Here is an 18,697-nt window from a genome sequence, read left to right on the forward strand (position 1 = left end):
AACCAACTACTGGAGTTCCTCACACTGGTGAAAAGAGGCCAGAGAGCTGCAGGTCCAGACAGAGGGATTTGAAGTGAATGGACACACAGTATGCCTATGGAACATCCCAACTGATAAGGTCCAACTGATGAGGCCAGTAAGGGCCGCTGCCAACTGATGAGGTCACTAATGGCTGCAGCCTATGGAACATCCCAACTGATGAGGTCCAACTGATGCTGCCAACTGATGAGGTCACTAAGGGCTGCTGCCAACTGATGATGACACTAAGGGCTGCTGCCTTTGGAACACCCAAACTGATGAGGCCACTAAGGGCCGCTGCCAACTGATGAGGTCACTAAGGGCTGCTGCCTTTGGAACATCCACACTGAAGATGTCACTAAGGGCTGCTGCCTTTGGAACATCCCAACTGATGAGGTCACTAAGGGCTGCTGCCTTTGGAACATCCACACTGATGATGTCACTAAGGGCTGCTGCCTTTGGAACATCCCAACTGATGAGGTCACTAAGGGCTGTTGCCTTTGGAACATCCAAACTGATGAGGCCACTAAGGGCTTCTGCCTCAGTCATTCCGGAACTCTTGGATTCTAGAATAAAACAAGACTGAGAACAGCTGTCAGAAACTCTCCCACCTCATTAAGGAACCAGACTCAAGTGGAGGGTCAAAGGTCAAATATATCTGCTGGAGACAAGCAAGAAATTACATTGTAATAATGGTTGTTTTTACATATCGGTGAAAAAACATAGTGTCAGCACGTGATGTTTCTGCTTTCATGGCGTGGGGGTCAAAATAAATGGACTGAACCCTCACCCACCCACCCCAACCCATGACCCCGGTGAGATGACATCATTTCCTGTTTGTTAATATGTGTAAAAGAAAGCGAAAGTCTCACCACGTAAATAGAGCTCTGAGCGCATTATGAAGTATATATAGTTCTTATATGATTCATATATTCTGTTTTTCACCTGAATAGAAAACAGAGAGAAGAGAAGTATTGTCACGTTAACGTCTGTATGTGTGTGTGCGTGTGGGTGCGTTTGTGTGTTTGTGTGTGTGTGTGTGTGTGTGCGTGCGTGCGTGCGCGTGCGTGCGTGTGTGTGTGTGTGTGTGTGTGTGTGTGCGTGCGTGCGTGCGTGCGTGCGTGCGTGCGTGCGCGTGTGTGTGTGTGTGTGTTGTCCTTTGGGTTCTGTTTGTATTGAATAGAAACCCCTGTGTTCTCTGTGTTTTTTCACTGATCAATCCCTGTGTCCCTTTGATGTGGTTTCCTGTTCCTGTAGAGCTGCTGTTGGGCAGTGTGAAGGACTCTAGAGTGTGCATCCTCATACTTTTAAATGTCACCCAGAGTTTGAACCCTAATATTATGCATTCTTTGGAAAATATGTAAATAGTATTTTACAGACATGTACATGATTTAACAGGACAACAGGGAGCTGGGAAACACGTCAGTCCAACTCCTTCATATTAAACAGAAGCCTTGCCGCCATATTGGATTTTCAGGTTTTAATTAACTGCTGAACTAGTTAACCCTTCAACTCTCCCCTGCTCAGGGTAAAAGTTGCCCTTTAGCACAGATCTAGGATCAGGTTACTCTCTCCCCAATCTGACCTTAACCGTGAGTAGAAACACTAAACTGACCCTAGGTCAGTGTCTGGGGGTAACTTCTAACCCCGGTTTGTATCTGCAGTGGCAGCACTGCTGCCTATAGCTTCATACTACACAGGTTATACAGGCTCTGGGCAAAACTCAAAAGACATCATATTCCCCATGTAGTGCACTACTTTTGCCTGAAGGAGTGCACTATATGGGGAGTAGGGTGTGATTTGGGACCTAGCCCCTCTTAGCCATACAGGTTATTATTATACAGTGATGTGTACTTGCAAAATGGCTGCTATCTCACCTCTATGAGTTCTGTATGGTGGTTTGTAATAAAGACCATTTTTCATCTCTGAAATGGAACATGTGTATGTAGTGGATACTAATACTGTAGTCTGTCTGTATCTGTCTGTCGTTATGAAGGCACCGATGCATAGTGTCAAACGTCACACAGCGGGGTTCTTTGCCAGTGAAATGAGGATAGCTATTGGCACATTAACTCAGATGACCACAGCAGAGAGGGTGGAAAACCTTTCAGAGTGTAAATACATTAGCTGGCTTCCAGACAGTCTCTTAAGTAGCTGAATGTCTTCACCATGTGACAAAATGACACATTTGTCCATAAATGACACATTTGCACATTTGGCCAAAAATCACTTTATTTCAATGGAATACTGCACTGAATGTGATCACGTTGTTCTCCGTAGCTAGCTTGGCGGTCGTGAATATGCTAAGCTAGAGTGATAAGGCCTTTCTATAGGAACCTTGTTGTGTCTCTTCATATACAGTGTAATGTACATGTACACTCTTTGACTGCAGGCTTCCCTCATTAACACACACAGGATTCTACATATTTTCTCCATTAACACACAGGATTCTACATACTTCCTCCCTCATTAACACACAGGATTCTACATATTTTCTCCATTAACACACAGGATTCTACATACTTCCTCCCTCATTAACACACAGGATTCTACATACTTCCTCCCTCATTAACACATACAGGATTCTACATATTTTCTCCATTAACACACAGGATTCTACATACTTCCTCCCTCATTAACACACAGGATTCTACATACTTCCTCCCTCATTAACACATACAGGATTCTACATACTTCCTCCCACATTAACACACAGGATTCTACATACTTCCTCCCTCATTAACACACACAGGATTCTACATACTTCCTCTATTAACACACAGGATTCTACATACTTCCTCTATTAACACACAGGATTCTACATACTTCCTCTATTAACACACAGAATTCTACATACTTCCTCCATTAACACACAGGATTCTACATACTTCCTCCCTCATTAACACAAACAGGATTCTACATAATTCCTCCATTAACACACAGGATTCTACATATTTTCTCCATTAACACACAGGATTCTACATATTTTCTCCATTAACACACAGGATTCTACATATTTTCTCCATTAACACACAGGATTCTACATACTTCCTCCCTCATTAACACAAACAGGATTCTACATAATTCCTCCATTAACACACAGGATTCTACATATTTTCTCCATTAACACACAGGATTCTACATATTTTCTCCATTAACACACAGGATTCTACATACTTCCTCCCACATTAACACACAGGATTCTACATACTTCCTCCCTCATTAACACACACAGGATTCTACATACTTCCTCTATTAACACACAGGATTCTACATACTTCCTCTATTAACACACAGAATTCTACATACTTCCTCCATTAACACACAGGATTCTACATACTTCCTCCCTCATTAACACAAACAGGATTCTACATAATTCCTCCATTAACACACAGGATTCTACATACTTCCTCCCTCATTAACACAAACAGGATTCTACATACTTCCTCCATTAACACACAGGATTCTACATACTTCCTCCCTCATTAACACAAACAGGATTCTACATACTTCCTCCATTAACACACAGGATTCTACATACTTCCTCCCTCATTAACACAAACAGGATTTTACATACTTCCTCCCTCATTAACACAAACAGGATTCTACATACTTCCTCTATTAACACACGGGATTCTACATACTTCCTCCCTCTAATAACACACACAGGATTCTACATACTTCCTCTATTAACACACAGGATTCTACATACTTCCTCCCTCTAATAACACACACAGGATTCTACATACTTCCTCTATTAACACACAGGATTCTACATACTTCCTCTATTAACACACAGGATTCTACATACTTCCTCTATTAACACACAGGATTCTACATACTTCCTCTATTAACACACAGGATTCTACATACTTCCTCTATTAACACACAGGATTCTACATACTTCCTCTATTAACACACAGGATTCTACATACTTCCTCTATTAACACACACAGGATTCTACATACTTCCTCCCACATTAACACACACAGGATTCTACATACTTCCTCTATTAACAGACAGGATTCTACATACTTCCTCTATTAACACACAGGATTCTACATACTTCCTCTATTAACACACACAGGATTCTACATACTTCCTCCCACATTAACACACACAGGATTCTACATACTTCCTCTATTAACAGACAGGATTCTACATACTTCCTCTATTAACACACAGGATTCTACATACTTCCTCCATTAACACATACAGGATTCTACATACAGTGCATTCAGAAAGTATTCAGACCCCTTCACTTTTTCCACATTTTGTTACTTTACAGCCTTATTCTAAAATGGATGAAATATATGTTTTTTCTCATCCATCTACACACAATACCCCATAAAGCAAAAACAGCTGTTTAGAAATGTTTGCAAATGTATTATAAATGAAAACTGATATCACATTTACATAAGTATTCAGAGGACATTCAGAGACTTCTCCAGAAGTTTGTTTGAAGAAGTGGACCAAAGCGCAGCGTGGTAAGAAGTGGACCAAAGCGCAGCGTGGTAAGAAGTGGACCAAAGCGCAGCGTGGTAAGAAGTGGACCAAAGCGCAGCGTGGTAAGAAGTGGACCAAAGCGCAGCGTGGTAAGAAGTGGACCAAAGCGCAGCGTGGTAAGAAGTGGACCAAAGCGCAGCGTGGTAAGAAGTGGACCAAAGCGCAGCGTGGTAAGAAGTGGACCAAAGCGCAGCGTGGTAAGAAGTGGACCAAAGCGCAGCGTGGTAAGAAGTGGACCAAAGCGCAGCGTGGTAAGATGTGGACCAAAGCGCAGCGTGGTAAGAAGTGGACCAAAGCGCAGCGTGGTAAGAAGTGGACCAAAGCGCAGCGTGGTAAGAAGTGGACCAAAGCGCAGCGTGGTAAGAAGTGGACCAAAGCGCAGCGTGGTAAGAAGTGGACCAAAGCGCAGCGTGGTAAGAAGTGGACCAAAGCGCAGCGTGGTAAGAAGTGGACCAAAGCGCAGCGTGGTAAGAAGTGGACCAAAGCGCAGCGTGGTAAGAAGTGGACCAAAGTGCAGCGTGGTAAGAAGTGGACCAAAGCGCAGCGTGGTAAGAAGTGGACCAAAGCGCAGCGTGGTAAGAAGTGGACCAAAGTGCAGCGTGGTAAGAAGTGGACCAAAGCGCAGCGTGGTAAGAAGTGGACCAAAGTGCAGCGTGGTAAGAAGTGGACCAAAGCGCAGCGTGGTAAGAAGTGGACCAAAGCGCAGCGTGGTAAGAAGTGGACCAAAGCGCAGCGTGGTAAGAAGTGGACCAAAGTGCAGCGTGGTAAGAAGTGGACCAAAGCGCAGCGTGGTAAGATGTGGACCAAAGCGCAGCGTGGTAAGAAGTGGACCAAAGCGCAGCGTGGTAAGAAGTGGACCAAAGCGCAGCGTGGTAAGAAGTGGACCAAAGCGCAGCGTGGTAAGAAGTGGACCAAAGCGCAGCGTGGTAAGAAGTGGACCAAAGCGCAGCGTGGTAAGAAGTGGACCAAAGCGCAGCGTGGTAAGAAGTGGACCAAAGTGCAGCGTGGTAAGAAGTGGACCAAAGCGCAGCGTGGTAAGAAGTGGACCAAAGCGCAGCGTGGTAAGAAGTGGACCAAAGCGCAGCGTGGTAAGAAGTGGACCAAAGCGCAGCGTGGTAAGAAGTGGACCAAAGTGCAGCGTGGTAAGAAGTGGACCAAAGCGCAGCGTGGTAAGAAGTGGACCAAAGCGCAGCGTGGTAAGAAGTGGACCAAAGTGCAGCGTGGTAAGAAGTGGACCAAAGCGCAGCGTGGTAAGAAGTGGACCAAAGTGCAGCGTGGTAAGAAGTGGACCAAAGCGCAGCGTGGTAAGAAGTGGACCAAAGTGCAGCGTGGTAAGAAGTGGACCAAAGTGCAGCGTGGTAAGAAGTGGACCAAAGCGCAGCGTGGTAAGAAGTGGACCAAAGCGCAGCGTGGTAGGCGTTCATGATATTTCAATAGAACTGAACACTGAATAACAAAAACAACAAAGAGAACGAACAAAACCGAAACAGTTCTGTCTGGTGCAGACATAAAACAGAAAACAACTACCCACAAAACACAGGTGGGAAAAGGCTACCTAAGTATGGTTCTCAATCAGAAACAACGATAAACAGCTGCCTCTGATTGAGAACCACACCTGGCCAATTACACAGAAATAGAAAACATAGAATGCCCACCCCAACTCATGCCCACCCCAACTCAACTCAGGGCGTGACAAGAAGCCACTTCTGCGTTGTCTTGGCTGTGTGCTAAGGGTCATTGTCCTTTTGGAAGGTGAACCTTCGCCCCAGTCTGAGGTCCTGAGCGCTCTGGAGCAGGTTTTCATCAAGGATATCTCTGTACTTTTCTCTGTTCATCTTTGCCTCGATCCTGACTCGTCTCCCAGTCCCTGCCGCTGAAAAACATCCCCACAGCATGATGCTGGCACCACCATGCTTCACCGTAGGGATGGTGCCAGGTTTCCTCCATACATGACTCTTGGCATTCAAGCCAAAGAGTTCAATTGTGGTTTCATCAGACCAGATAATCTTGTTTCTCAGGGTCTGAGAGCCCTTTAGGTGCCTTTTGGCAAACTCCAAGCGGGCTGTCATGCGCCTTTTACTGAGGAGTGTTTTGGCCACTCCACCATTAAGGCTTGATTGGTGGAGTGCTGCAGAGATAGTTGTCCTTCTGGAAGGTTCTCCCATCTCAGCAGAGGAACTCTGGAGCTCTGTCAGCGTGACCATCGGGTTCTTGGTCACCTCCCTGTCCAAGGCCCTTCTCCCCCGATTGCTCAGTTTTGCCGGGCGGCCAGCTCTGGGAAGAGTCTTGTTGGTTCCAAACTTCTTCCATTTAAGAATGATGGAGGCCACTTTTCTTGGGGACCTTCAATTCTTCAGAATGTTTTGGTACCCTTCCCCAGATCTGTGCCTTGACAGAATCCTGTCTCGTTGTTCTACGGACAATTCCTTCGACTTCATGGCTTGGTTTTTGCTGTGACGTGCACTGTCAACTGTGGGATCTTATATAGACAGGTGTGTGCCTTTCCAAATCGTGCCTTTCCAAATCATGCCCAATCAATTAAATTGACCACAGGTTGACTCCAATCAAGTTGTAGAAACATCTCAAGGACGATCAATAGAAACAGGATGCACCTGAGCTCAATTTCTTACATTAATACAGACAGGATTCCACAGAATTTGTGCAATAATACAGACAGGATTCCACCTGATTTCTCCGTTAGCACACATGACCACTTCACAGTGTGTGTGTGTGTGTGTGTGTGTGTGTGTGTGTGTGTGTGTGTGTGTGTGTGTGTGTGTGTGTGTGTGTGTGTGTGTGTGTGTGTGTGTGTGTGTGTGTGTGTGTGTGTATGTGTGTGTATGTGTGTGTTAATGCCAGCATGTCCTTCTGGGTGTTAGTAGATCATTGGGAATGATCCTGCCCTTATAAGGTAGTTTAACCCATAGGGGTGATAGCAGCACCTATGCAGGTATAGAAAGGAACGGTAGCACTTTACTTAATACCCACTGTCACAACATCTGACATAACTTGTCATAACACTGTCATGACCCATATATTTACACATGTTGTGATATATGTTGTGTTATGTTATGGCTGGTTATGGCACCTACATAAGTGTCAAAACCCACATTTATTCAAATTTGTTTTTTTTCCTGCCAAGAAGTTTCCTTTCGTTTGAAAATGTGTTTCTTAAATCCTTTGTTGTTGTTGTTATGAATTCTTTACAGTCATGTTTTTTTAAATCATATTTTAAATCATTTGTAGAAAATACACTTTATGATACTGTCATGAAGCATTATGACCATCATAATCATATCAGCCAGATAGGCCTATCACGTACATGCTCTCATATCAGCCAGATAGGCCTATCACGTACATGCTCTCATATCAGCCAGATAGGCCTATCACGTACATGCTCTTATATCAGCCAGATAGGCCTATCACGTACATGCTCTCATATCAGCCAGATAGGCCTATCACGTACATGCTCTCATATCAGCCAGATAGGCCTATCACGTACATGCTCTTATATCAGCCAGATAGGCCTATCACGTACATGCTCTCATATCAGCCAGATAGGCCTATCACGTACATGCTCTCATATCAGTCATCAGTCAAAATGAGGGTGTCTTGTCCTGCTCCTGAAATCTGCTCCTACATTCATCCCAGTCATCAGTCAAAATGAGGGCGTCTTGTCCTGCTCCTGAAATCTGCTCCTACATTCATCCCAGTCATCAGTCAAAATGAGGGTGTCTTGTCCTGCTCCTGAAATCTGCTCCTACATTCATCCCAGTCATCAGCAGCAGATCATTGGGGCAGGTGGTCAATAAAACCTACAATTATATGACATAAACACACTGTTCACACATAGGCTATGGTGTAATGGAATCTGTTCCCTTGTGTGGGAAAACATTCCATAGAGGGTAGGGCCTAGGGTTTGTTTCTGGACGGGGCCATAGAGGGTAGGGCCTAGGGGTTGTTTCTGGACGGGGCCATAGAGGGTGGGGCCTAGGGGTTGTTTCTGGACAGGGCCATAGAGGGTAGGGCCTAGGGGTTGTTTCTTGACAGGACCATAAAGGGTAGGGCCTAGGGGTTGTTTCTGGATGGGGCCATAGAGGGTAGGGACTAGGGGTTGTTTCTGGACAGGGCCATAGAGGGTAGGGCCTAGGGGTTGTTTCTGGACAGGGCCATAGAGGGTAGGGGCTAGGGGTTGTTTCTGGACAGGGCCATAGAGGGTAGGGCCTAGGGGTTGTTTCTGGACAGGGCCATAGAGGGTAGGGCCTAGGGGTTGTTTCTGGACAGGGCCATAGAGGGTAGGGCCTAGGGGTTGTTTCTGGACAGGGCCATAGTAGTAAGATCTGGGGTGGTATTCATGAAGCCTCTCAGGTTAAATGCTGGTCCATTCATTATAACCTAAAAAGTCAAACTGATCCTAGATCAGTACTCATACACTGGGACACTGGGACACTTAATGAATATGAGACTTAAGTTCTGACCACCACATGGGGGAGCTAGAGTCCATTAAATAAAGTCAGGCTCTGTACCAATACTTACAGATGCATCCTTCCTTCCTTCCTAGAGGTAATCACTGATTGGTAGGTAGATAAGTGAGTGGGAAGAGGGAAGGAAGGAAGGAAAGAAAGAAGCGATGTCAGTCAGGCGCGAGGGGCGGCTCACCCAGGCTTTGTACAAAGATTGGTGTGAGTTACTTCCCTACTGTATAGTAATCATCATATATATAAACTCCCCTATGCATTTATTTGGACCGTGAAGCTAAAACTTTACATTTATCTTTATACTCCAGCATTTTGGATTTTATTTGAGGTAACAGCACAGAATGTCACCTTTTATTTGAGAGTATTGCATACATATCTGTTTACTATTTAAATATGTATGTACTTTATGTATCTAGTCCCCCCATTTGGAAGTGTCAAAAGTGTTTGGACAAATTCACTTATCGTGTAAATTGAGTCAACAGTTTAGTATTTGGTCCCATATTCCTACCACACAATGACTACATCAAGCTTGTGACTCTACAAACTTGTTGGATGTTTTGCTGTTTGTTTTGGTAGTGTTTTGGATGATGTGTTTTGTATTAGGCCGTCATTGTAAATAAAAAATTGTTCTTAACTGACTTGCCTAGATAAAGGTTCAATAAAAAATGTAAAAATGATGTATCTAGTCTCCCCATTTGAATGTGTCATAAGTATTTGGACACATTTAACTTATACTTTATGAAATATAATCAAAAGGTTAGTATTTGTTCCCATATTCCGAGCATGCAGTTACTACATCATGCTGTGACTCGACATTTGGATGCATTTGCGTTTCGGATTATGGTGTGTCCAGTAGAAATGAACGGTACATAATGTATTGTGCTATTCTTTATTGTAAATAAGAATAGAATAGAAGAATAGAATATGCTTCTAAACAATTCTACATTCATGTGGATGCTATCATGATTACATATAATCATGAATGAATAGTGAATAATGATGAGTGAGAAAGTTACAGCTGCACAATGATCATGCCCCCAAAACATACTCTCACCATTACCAATAACGGGAGTTTTTTTGGGGGGGGGTATGATATTCATGCCTCATTATTCACGATTTATTCATGATTATCCATAGTCATGGGAGACGTGTTCAGAAACATATTCTATTCTTATTTATAATAAAAGTGACTCCAAAATGACACCATACATTATTTACCATTTATTTCTACTGTCCTCCAACATATTTTATTTAACCTTTACTAGGCTTTACTTAACCTTTACTAGGCAAGTCAGTTAAGAACAAATTCTTATTTACAGTGACGGCCTACACCGGCCAAACCCGGACGACGCTGGGCCAATTGTGCGCCACCCTAAGGGACTCCCAATCACGGCCGGATGTGATACAGCCTGGATTCAAACCAGGGACTGTATTGAAGCCTCTTGCACTGAGATGCAGTGCCTTAGACCGCTGCGCCACTCGGGAGCCCATAAAATGCATTCCCAGCATTCATGGGGGAGTGTATGACATGATTAGGTTTGGCCTGCTATATTCAAATACCTTTGAAAAGCTTCCTTCCAAACTGGGGAAAACACTATGTAAAACAATTCTGAGCCCTTAATTCACACCTCCCTGAGGCGTATAGTAAGTTCAACATCTTTCCATCCTCTTCCCTCTGTTTCCAGCTGATCAACCTTATCAGCTCTATCCGTTAAAGAGCAACTGCCTACGAGGGTATGAAAAAAGGCTTTTGTCTAGAGGAGATGGAGCTTTTGTCAAAATTGACTTTTTGAAGCAGGTTTAAGAGAATTTAAGCAGCAGATTAGGAAGTAACGTAGCAGGTTAGGATAATTAGGTTAAGGGAAGGGTTAGTTTAAAAGCCCCCCAAAAACAATCTACTTTTGACGGCAAATTTGACAAAAGGTGTACCATGAAAAAGTGACGTTTGTATACGAAGCTCTTCAGACAGTAACGGAAGACCCAAAATGGAGTAGAACTACCCTCCACCTCTCGCCGCGCCCCTCTCGGATCCTGGCCAATTCCATCGCGAGGGAGTGTGTAAATTGCCCGTAGGCACAGATCTAGGTTCAGTTTACCCTCCCCCAAATCCCAAACTCAACCAAAAACTGGCCTTAGATCGGCGTCTAGGGTTCATATAGTCCTGCAGCAGGTGTGTCCGGGAAGAGTCAAACCCCCAACCCTTCTCATGTTCTCGGTGTTACACCACCTATAAATCCAGGACACTGGCTCGAGCAGGGTCTGAAGGCTATACCCACCCTTGAGAGAGAGGACGTCACGGTTCTGACCAACAAGGCATCTGCATCTCCAGCTGTGCACCTTCAATGCAGGCAAGTGAGTCTTATAGGATAGGCTATATATGTTGCCCAAAAGTTTTATTTTCACAATCTGCTTTATGAAATTCCTTTATGCAAAATAAAATGATCTGCTGCTTCGAATAAACAACTTTTGGTCAGCATCAACTCAACTTGATTTGATTTATTTTAGGCTACCGGTACATCACCAACTCCATAACTCCGTCTCTGGACTTTCCCATGGAGTCTATTCTGTCTGTGTTTGCCTAAATGTTTCCCTCTCGAGAAGGTGAGCACCATTCCAAATGGAGAGAGATCTGCACCTGCCTCACGCTGAGCCACGCGCACAATACATGATGAAGATGACGTTTTGTTCGTTCGGCTCGCGTTAAGCAGGTGCAGGAAAACTGCGTGAAAACAAAGCAGACGGGAAAAGGGATAAAGTTCAAATAAATGTGAATATAATTTGAAAAGGCGCTATAAACATATAAATCCATCGACCACTCATTAGAGATTAGCCGGCTCTACAATATTCCCGTAGGGACAAGTAATTGGATCAGAGCCCAGTTTTGAGCAGATAGGCTACCAACGCAGGCATAGAGGCCTGTATAGCTGTCGCATAGACATACAAAGAAAAACTCTGAAATTACGTTTTCTACTTTTTTCTTTGTGTTGAGCAGGTGGGCACTATCTGCATGGAAGCGGAGTTCTAATGGCCGTTTCGTGCCTGTTCATTATTTAGTAAATATTGACATTGAATTTTCTCTCGTGGGCAGAGAGAATAGGACCGGGGACGTATGCTACCACGGAGATCCAAGTCCCTTCCAACAGTATGGTTGAAATGGCACGGTAATCGTAGGGTAGTCTGATGGAGGAATCGGTTAAACATTAACGGGCCGTGCGTGCGGCCTGGCGGACACAGCGGAGAGCTCTCCAACCGGACCAAATGTCTGACAACGAACTACGTTTAATAAAGTCTAATAAAATGTATTTAAATTAAGATGAATAATAGGCCTATAATGACACACACACACACACACACACACACAGGTCAAGAGGGTCTTGGTGGAGCTTGCGTGGTGACTTGCTGCCTGAGGGGTGTGTGCTTTTAACAGACAGTCAAATGTGTCACAAATTAAACATGCAAACACCCTGGGAGTTCCTGATTGTCAAATAGATTGTGTTCCATGTTTCTGATTGGCCCTTAAATGAGATAGAAAGGAGATAAGAGAAACCCTGAGGCTTTAGGCCTACACTCTGTCTCTCTGTCTCACTCTCTTGGTCTCTGTCTCTCTGTTTCTGTCTCTGTCTCTCTGTCTCACTCTCTTGGTCTGTCTCTCTGTCTCTGTCTCTGTCTCTTCTCTCTCTCTGTCTCTCTCTCTGTCTCTCTGTCTCTGTCTCTCTCTCTCTGTCTCTGTTTCTCTGTCTCACTCTCTTGGTCTCTGTCTCTCTCTCTATCTTTGTCTTTGTCTCGGTCTCTCGCTCTCTCTCTCTCTTTCATCTCTCACACACACACCGTCTGTCTGAGTTTGGGTGGCAGGAGTCTGTTTTTCACATTTGCTCTTTAGGAAGATTAGTTTCCAGGCTAACATGTGGTTGCTTGGTAACGGCAAGTCATTTCCACCTCTGCTCACTATTCAAACAGCCCGACCTTACAGGGGAGCAGAACAACACTCACACAACGCTGAAACAACACTCACACAACGCTGAAACACTCAAATGTCAGAAAACAACTTCACTCAAAATGATAACAACACTGTGTGTGTGTGTGTATGTTTGTGTGTGTGTTTGTGAGTGTGTGTTTGGTGTGTGTCAGGACAACACTCACACAATGCTGAAACGCTCAAACAACATAAAACAACTTTACTCAAAATGATAACAACACTGTGTGTGTGTGTGTGTGTGTGTGTGTGTGTGTGTGTGTGTGTGTGTGTGTGGTGTGTCAGGACAACACTCACACAACGCTGAAACAGTCAAACAACATAAAACAACTTCACTCAAAATGATAACAACACTGTGTGTGTGTGTGTGCCCAGATGTTATCAGGTCAGGTCATGCAAATGATGCATTTGCCAGTGAAATGGGACTAACTGCTATAGAGGGTGAAGGACTGAAGGTTTAAAGTGTTGAGGGAGTAGTTAAATAGTTATGTTAGTTAATGTCACACACACACACACACTGTGACTCCTTTTAGGACCACTAGGTGGAGGCATCAGCTCATAGATACCGAGCACTTAGCATTCCATGACAAATATTCAAATTCTTACCAGAAGTGGAACCTTTGTTGCCAACATGGCAGCCTTTATAATGACAGTAGGCATGAATGAAACAAAGTTTTCCAAACTCTGTGAAGGCCCATCGCTATGCTACATACAGTATGTGTTTTCTATGAGTCTGGGGCCCATATTTATAAAGCTGCTCACAGGCACAGTGCAGTCAAAAATGTGATTTCCTGTGTTTTATATATATTTCCACACTAGGAGGTTGGAATAATACTGTGAAATTGTGAACATTTTGATCATTCCCTTTTAGTGTAAGAGCTGTTTGAAAAGACCTCCTGAAATCGCAGCCCGTTGTGGTGGGATGGAGTTTCAGCCAGCCTGGTGACCCAGGCGGTGATTTAGTTAATAGACCAATAAGAAAGAGAGTTCTAAACCTTTCTGCCAATAACAGCTAGTTTTCAGTTCCCCCCCCACCACTCAGACCAATCCCATAGCTTGAAAAACTGCTCTTTGCTAAGAAACTATTTTAGTTTATTTTTGGCCATTTTAATTGAGAACAATCACAGGAAGGTACTTCATTTTTACCCAGATATGATTTGATATTGAGATTAAAACAGCTGCATTGGACCTTTAAAGAAGGAGTGCTGATCTAGGATGAGTTTTGCCTTATTAGATCATATTGAATCCACTGATCCTGGATTAGCACTTCTACTCTGAGATAGTTTGTGAATAAGGCCTCTGACCTCTTCTCAGAAGAACACCTGCTTTTTTTCACATTCTGTTAACTCAAACCCAAATAATGTTGTTGACTCATCCTATACTCGTATTTGTGGCCAAAGCATAAATTGGAGGGGGAAAAAACACTTTAAAAATCCCACCTCAAACATGTATCTCAAACAGACTGGTTTAAAAAGTGCTTGCTATTTACACATAGAGGATGATGTGGAGGATGAGCTGGCCAATCAGTGGTCTACTTGCGTGAATATTTTTAATGGCCGGTGTATGTCCACACCGTCCTGCTGTTGGGGTAAACCCACACCATTCCTACACAGAAAAACGTATTTTTAGCATACTTAATTACCATTTTTTAGGAAGGAAAGCTATTTCACTCATATTGTCATTAATTCTAGGTCATATTTCATAGAAATCTAGAAACACTGGATAATTACTCTTTCTCTTTTAGCCCTATGCTCTGTTATTGTAAGGAGGCATCTGTTATACATTGTAAGACATTGTAACAATACAAGTATTATACCTTAGAGTGTGTGTGTGTGTGTGTGTGTGTGTGTGTGTGTGTGTGTGTGTGTGTGTGTGTGTGTGTGTGTGTGTGTGTGTGTGTGTGTGTGTGTGTATGTGTGTGTGTGTGTGTGTGTGTGTGTGTGTGTGTGTGTGTGTGTGTGTGTGTGTGTGTGTATATATATATAAGCCTACATTATGAGCAGATGAGATGTGTTCATCTTTGCCATAAGTCACCTCTGTGGTAGGCTAATAATTTAATATTGATTCTCTCCTCTCTCTTTCCTTCTCTCTGCAACCTGCTGCCTCCGCGGCGTCTCCATGGTAACCCGTGTTCCGTAAGCTGTTGCTGATGGTGTGAAGTTGCATAACCGGTTTTCCCCCTTAATCGACACAAACAGTAGCCTGCATCACGTCAAAGAAACTGATTATTTTTTTTGCACCTTTGGAGATTAAAAAAAGGCCTATCCCAGCCGCCCAACAAAATGACTGGGAATAAAATAGGCCAAATGAAGAAGCGTGCCTCTTTGGGAGATGAGGAGTAGCCTATGTATAGGCTAATAAATCCAAACCATTAGCATTATTTTAAAACATATTTGTTGTAGACTGATCAGGAAACAGATGATATGAGTTTGAGGAGGTTTAGAGAACACGAGTTTTGTATCTTTTCTATCGTTTTGCTTCATGGCCATGTGAGCTGGTGTAAAGTCTCTCTCTGTCGCTCTCTCTTTCTCCCTCCTCTCTCTGTCTGTCTTTCTTATCCCCATTGCTGTCTCGGTTGTTGCCTTGGAGACGGAACGGGAATGCAGCAGCGGCTGGGAGAGAAAATGTTGAATTCCACCTTCCCCCGGCTCGCGACTCCGCAGTATCTCCCCTCCTCTCTTCTCCTTCTTCACAGCGCCACTTCTATCAGACTGCAGCAAAACTCATCCAATCACCTGCTCGGAAAACTGCACCACGTGTTCCGTCTTCCTTTATTCACAAATGTTTAGCTTTGCGCTCGAGCTGATGAGTCATCATAGAATGGCAACACACACGCACAGATGGAGATAGTGATGAGGAGGAGAAGAAGGAGGTGGTGTTGATGATAATGGAGATTATGACGATGATAAAAAAGATGACAAGGGTGAAGATGAGATCACTGTTAAACTCCAGTAGGCTACATTATCACACTCCCATGTAGCGAGGTTTCAGCACCACTCGATTTCAGAACCATGGACAGCGACAGTAAGAAGGCCTTGCATTTATCCAAGGGCCGCCTGCCGCTGAGATCACTACTCCAGTTTTTCTTTCTATAAAAAGCCCACCAATAAACCTTGATTTTGTCAATTGAGCAATATGTCTATAGAGGTTCTAAATCTGAGTATGGACGCAGTGTTGACCTGAATGGCTTGATGGTCTATCTCATCTGAACTTTGATTGACTCGTTTTTGACCTATAGCCTCGTTGACCAGGACCTTAACACAGCTGGGGACATTATGTGCCCACGGACATCAGTACCAGCCCAGCTGTTGCATGTTGCTTCACCGTAGAAGACTATTATTGGCTAGCCTTTTGGGGTTTCCAGAGTCGTAGGCTTATAATCAGTCATAGAGATGGTGTTGCTCTGGGTCTAGTAAAACTAAAGCTGTCCATAAAGTGTACACCTCTGATTATTACATACAGGGCTAACTTTCAGCGTTCTTGATCACATTAATCACAAGGCAATTCAATTAAACATTGCTGGGAGGCACGGGGACCGTTTGTAACGATTTATACTTGTATTTTTGAATGTACACTATATAAAACAGAACGTTTTATAATACCATAGTAACAGTTGCCACATGTTAACGGTAAAGAATCCCGTTGGTTTGAAGTGGTAAAATAGTACATTCAACGTTCAGAGGGGGTGGGGGGCAGGCTGCGTCTCTCGCGCCACTGAGTCCAGTCCCTTGGAGAGCACGGTGTCGTTCCCCTCTTATGAAACGAATATATACATTTCCCCCAAAACACTGACGCGCTATAAGCTATCACTTTAGTCCACCGTATAATAGCCTATCCATTTCTCAAAAGCCACAATAACGATACAATCAGAATACTTTTTATACAGCATGCAGTAAAGTTAACTATAGCTATCTCTTTCCGCCCAAAGTCCCGTGTAGTGTCCGTTAGATTCCCCGAGCTTTGACTGAACACATGACACGACAGTTCGGTAACGGGGCGAGGTGAAGCTAGGCGTGTGACTGATTCCTCCTGATTCCAGACTCAGGTTCCCGATCAAATACCCGTCGTGTGTTAGTCCGGTTCACCACCAAGCGTATACATTCAATCCCCGCTCAAACAACCGGCGGGTGTGTGGCTGGTGTCCGCGACCGTATCCTAAACCAAATCCCCCTCCCCCTCCCTCTCTCCTCCCCTCATCCAGTTCTTAACGATCCAACTCGCTTATCCGTTTCCCGTCTTTCTCCTTCTCCTTCTCCTTCTTCTCCTTCCCATTCTCCTTCTCCTTCTCCCTTGACCCTCCCTCGTTCTTCAGGTCCTGGAACACCTCGGTAAAATAGTGCGGGTCTGCGTTTATCCTCAGCATTGGCCCGCTCATCCGGTCAATGAGACCAAGGGCCCGCTCCCAGAAGGCCTCCCGGCTGGACTCCACCAGGAACGGCTTGAGCGGGTAGGAGATCTCGTTGCCCATGTAGGAGTAGGCCAGGTACAGGCAGGTGAGGAAGGTCGCCTGCAGCTCGTATTCAGACACCGTGTCTTCCTCCACGGCCTCTCGGCAGAGCAAGTAGACGAAGACCAGGTTAGCCGGGGTGATGAAGCCCTGGTCCTGCCAGCCCTGCACTAACAGAGCCCGGTCCACGTTACGGAACCACAGGATGACCTCATTGGCCGTGAGCTCTTTGAGCTTGAAGCAGCGGCGGCAGAGAAAGTCAGAGAGACACCTCAGGAGCTCGCCGGTGGAAGCCTGGAGGACGAACAACACAAACAGTTAGACACACACACACACACACACACACACACACACACACACACACACACACACACACACACACACACACATACACACACACGTTACCCACCTGCACCACCACCCTCCGAGGGGAGATGAATAAGCGTCCATTCTGGGTCTGCCGCCGGGTCTGGTCCGGTACTGTAGGAACAGGCACAGGAATTGGCCCGGGTTTGGGCCCTGTCGGTTTTCGGTCGAGTATTCCGTTGGACGGTTGTGATTTCTTGATGTTGTCGGTGTTGAGCTGGTCCACCAAGGGATCGGATTTGGCCTGGCTGGCGTCGGGTTTGGGATTCACCTTTTTGGCATTCTTCTTCTTGGCAGATGCGGCGACCAGCCTCTTCCACGTCAGAGCATGGAGCAGCACCGAGTGGCGCTTCTTTAGGCTCTTCTCCTGTTGTTTCCCGCCGGTCGCAAGGTCCGGTTTCTCGTCCACACACACACCGCCCGCTGCCTTCCTTGACCTCGGCGACAGAGACAGAACAGTACCCATGTCTGCAGCGCGCAGCGCCTTCCAACACACGGAGCTTCCCGAGCTTTGTGTCCCAGTCCGTATCGATGGGGTGTTCGAATAGTTTAATTAAAGTTCACACACACAGCTACATTGACGGTTTGACCGCGGAGAGTCCAGAGATGTCCAGAAGTGTGTGATACTCGGTGATTCCAGCAATATGCGCTAGATTCACTCACACATTTCTCTCTCTCTCTCTTTCTCTCTCGCGCTCTCTCTCTCTCTCTGACTCTATCTCTATTGAACACACAGTCGTCCCCTCTCTCTCTCTCTCTCTCTCTCTCTCTCTCTCTCTCTCTCTCTCTCTCCTCTCTCTATCACACACACGTTCACGAATCACGATCACACACACGCTGTGCCACTCCTTCTGTCGCAGCGCAGCGCGCGGCACTCAGCTCTTGGAACGGACAGAGGCCGGTAACTGC

At 44.9% G+C, this 18,697-nt stretch overlaps 2 protein-coding genes across 2 annotated transcripts in view; one reads left to right on the plus strand and one right to left on the minus strand.

Annotated features, from left to right (window-relative positions):
- LOC110527243 (kalirin) overlaps positions 1 to 1,954 on the plus strand; it is a 59,624-nt gene extending 57,670 nt beyond the window's left edge. Inside the window, 1 exon segment of the mRNA XM_090207650.1 lies at positions 1 to 1,954. This exon segment is cut by the window's left edge and continues 442 nt beyond it. The gene's annotated coding sequence lies outside the window, so the exon portion shown is untranslated.
- Positions 1,955 to 16,508: 14,554 nt separating this feature from the next.
- On the minus strand, positions 16,509 to 18,697 carry LOC118962107 (cyclin-dependent kinase 5 activator 1-like). Its single transcript, XM_036974603.2, has 2 exons — positions 17,832 to 18,697; positions 16,509 to 17,716 (listed from the first exon to the last, which is right to left on the minus strand). The coding sequence occupies exons 1-2, from the start codon at positions 18,252 to 18,254 to the stop codon at positions 17,180 to 17,182; spliced, it is 960 nt and encodes a 319-aa protein (XP_036830498.1). The 5' UTR covers positions 18,255 to 18,697; the 3' UTR covers positions 16,509 to 17,179.

The sequence above is a fragment of the Oncorhynchus mykiss genome, chromosome 18 (genome assembly GCF_057628025.1).
Source record: "Oncorhynchus mykiss isolate SJ-2025 chromosome 18, ASM5762802v1, whole genome shotgun sequence".
In the NCBI taxonomy this organism is placed as follows: domain Eukaryota; kingdom Metazoa; phylum Chordata; class Actinopteri; order Salmoniformes; family Salmonidae; genus Oncorhynchus; species Oncorhynchus mykiss.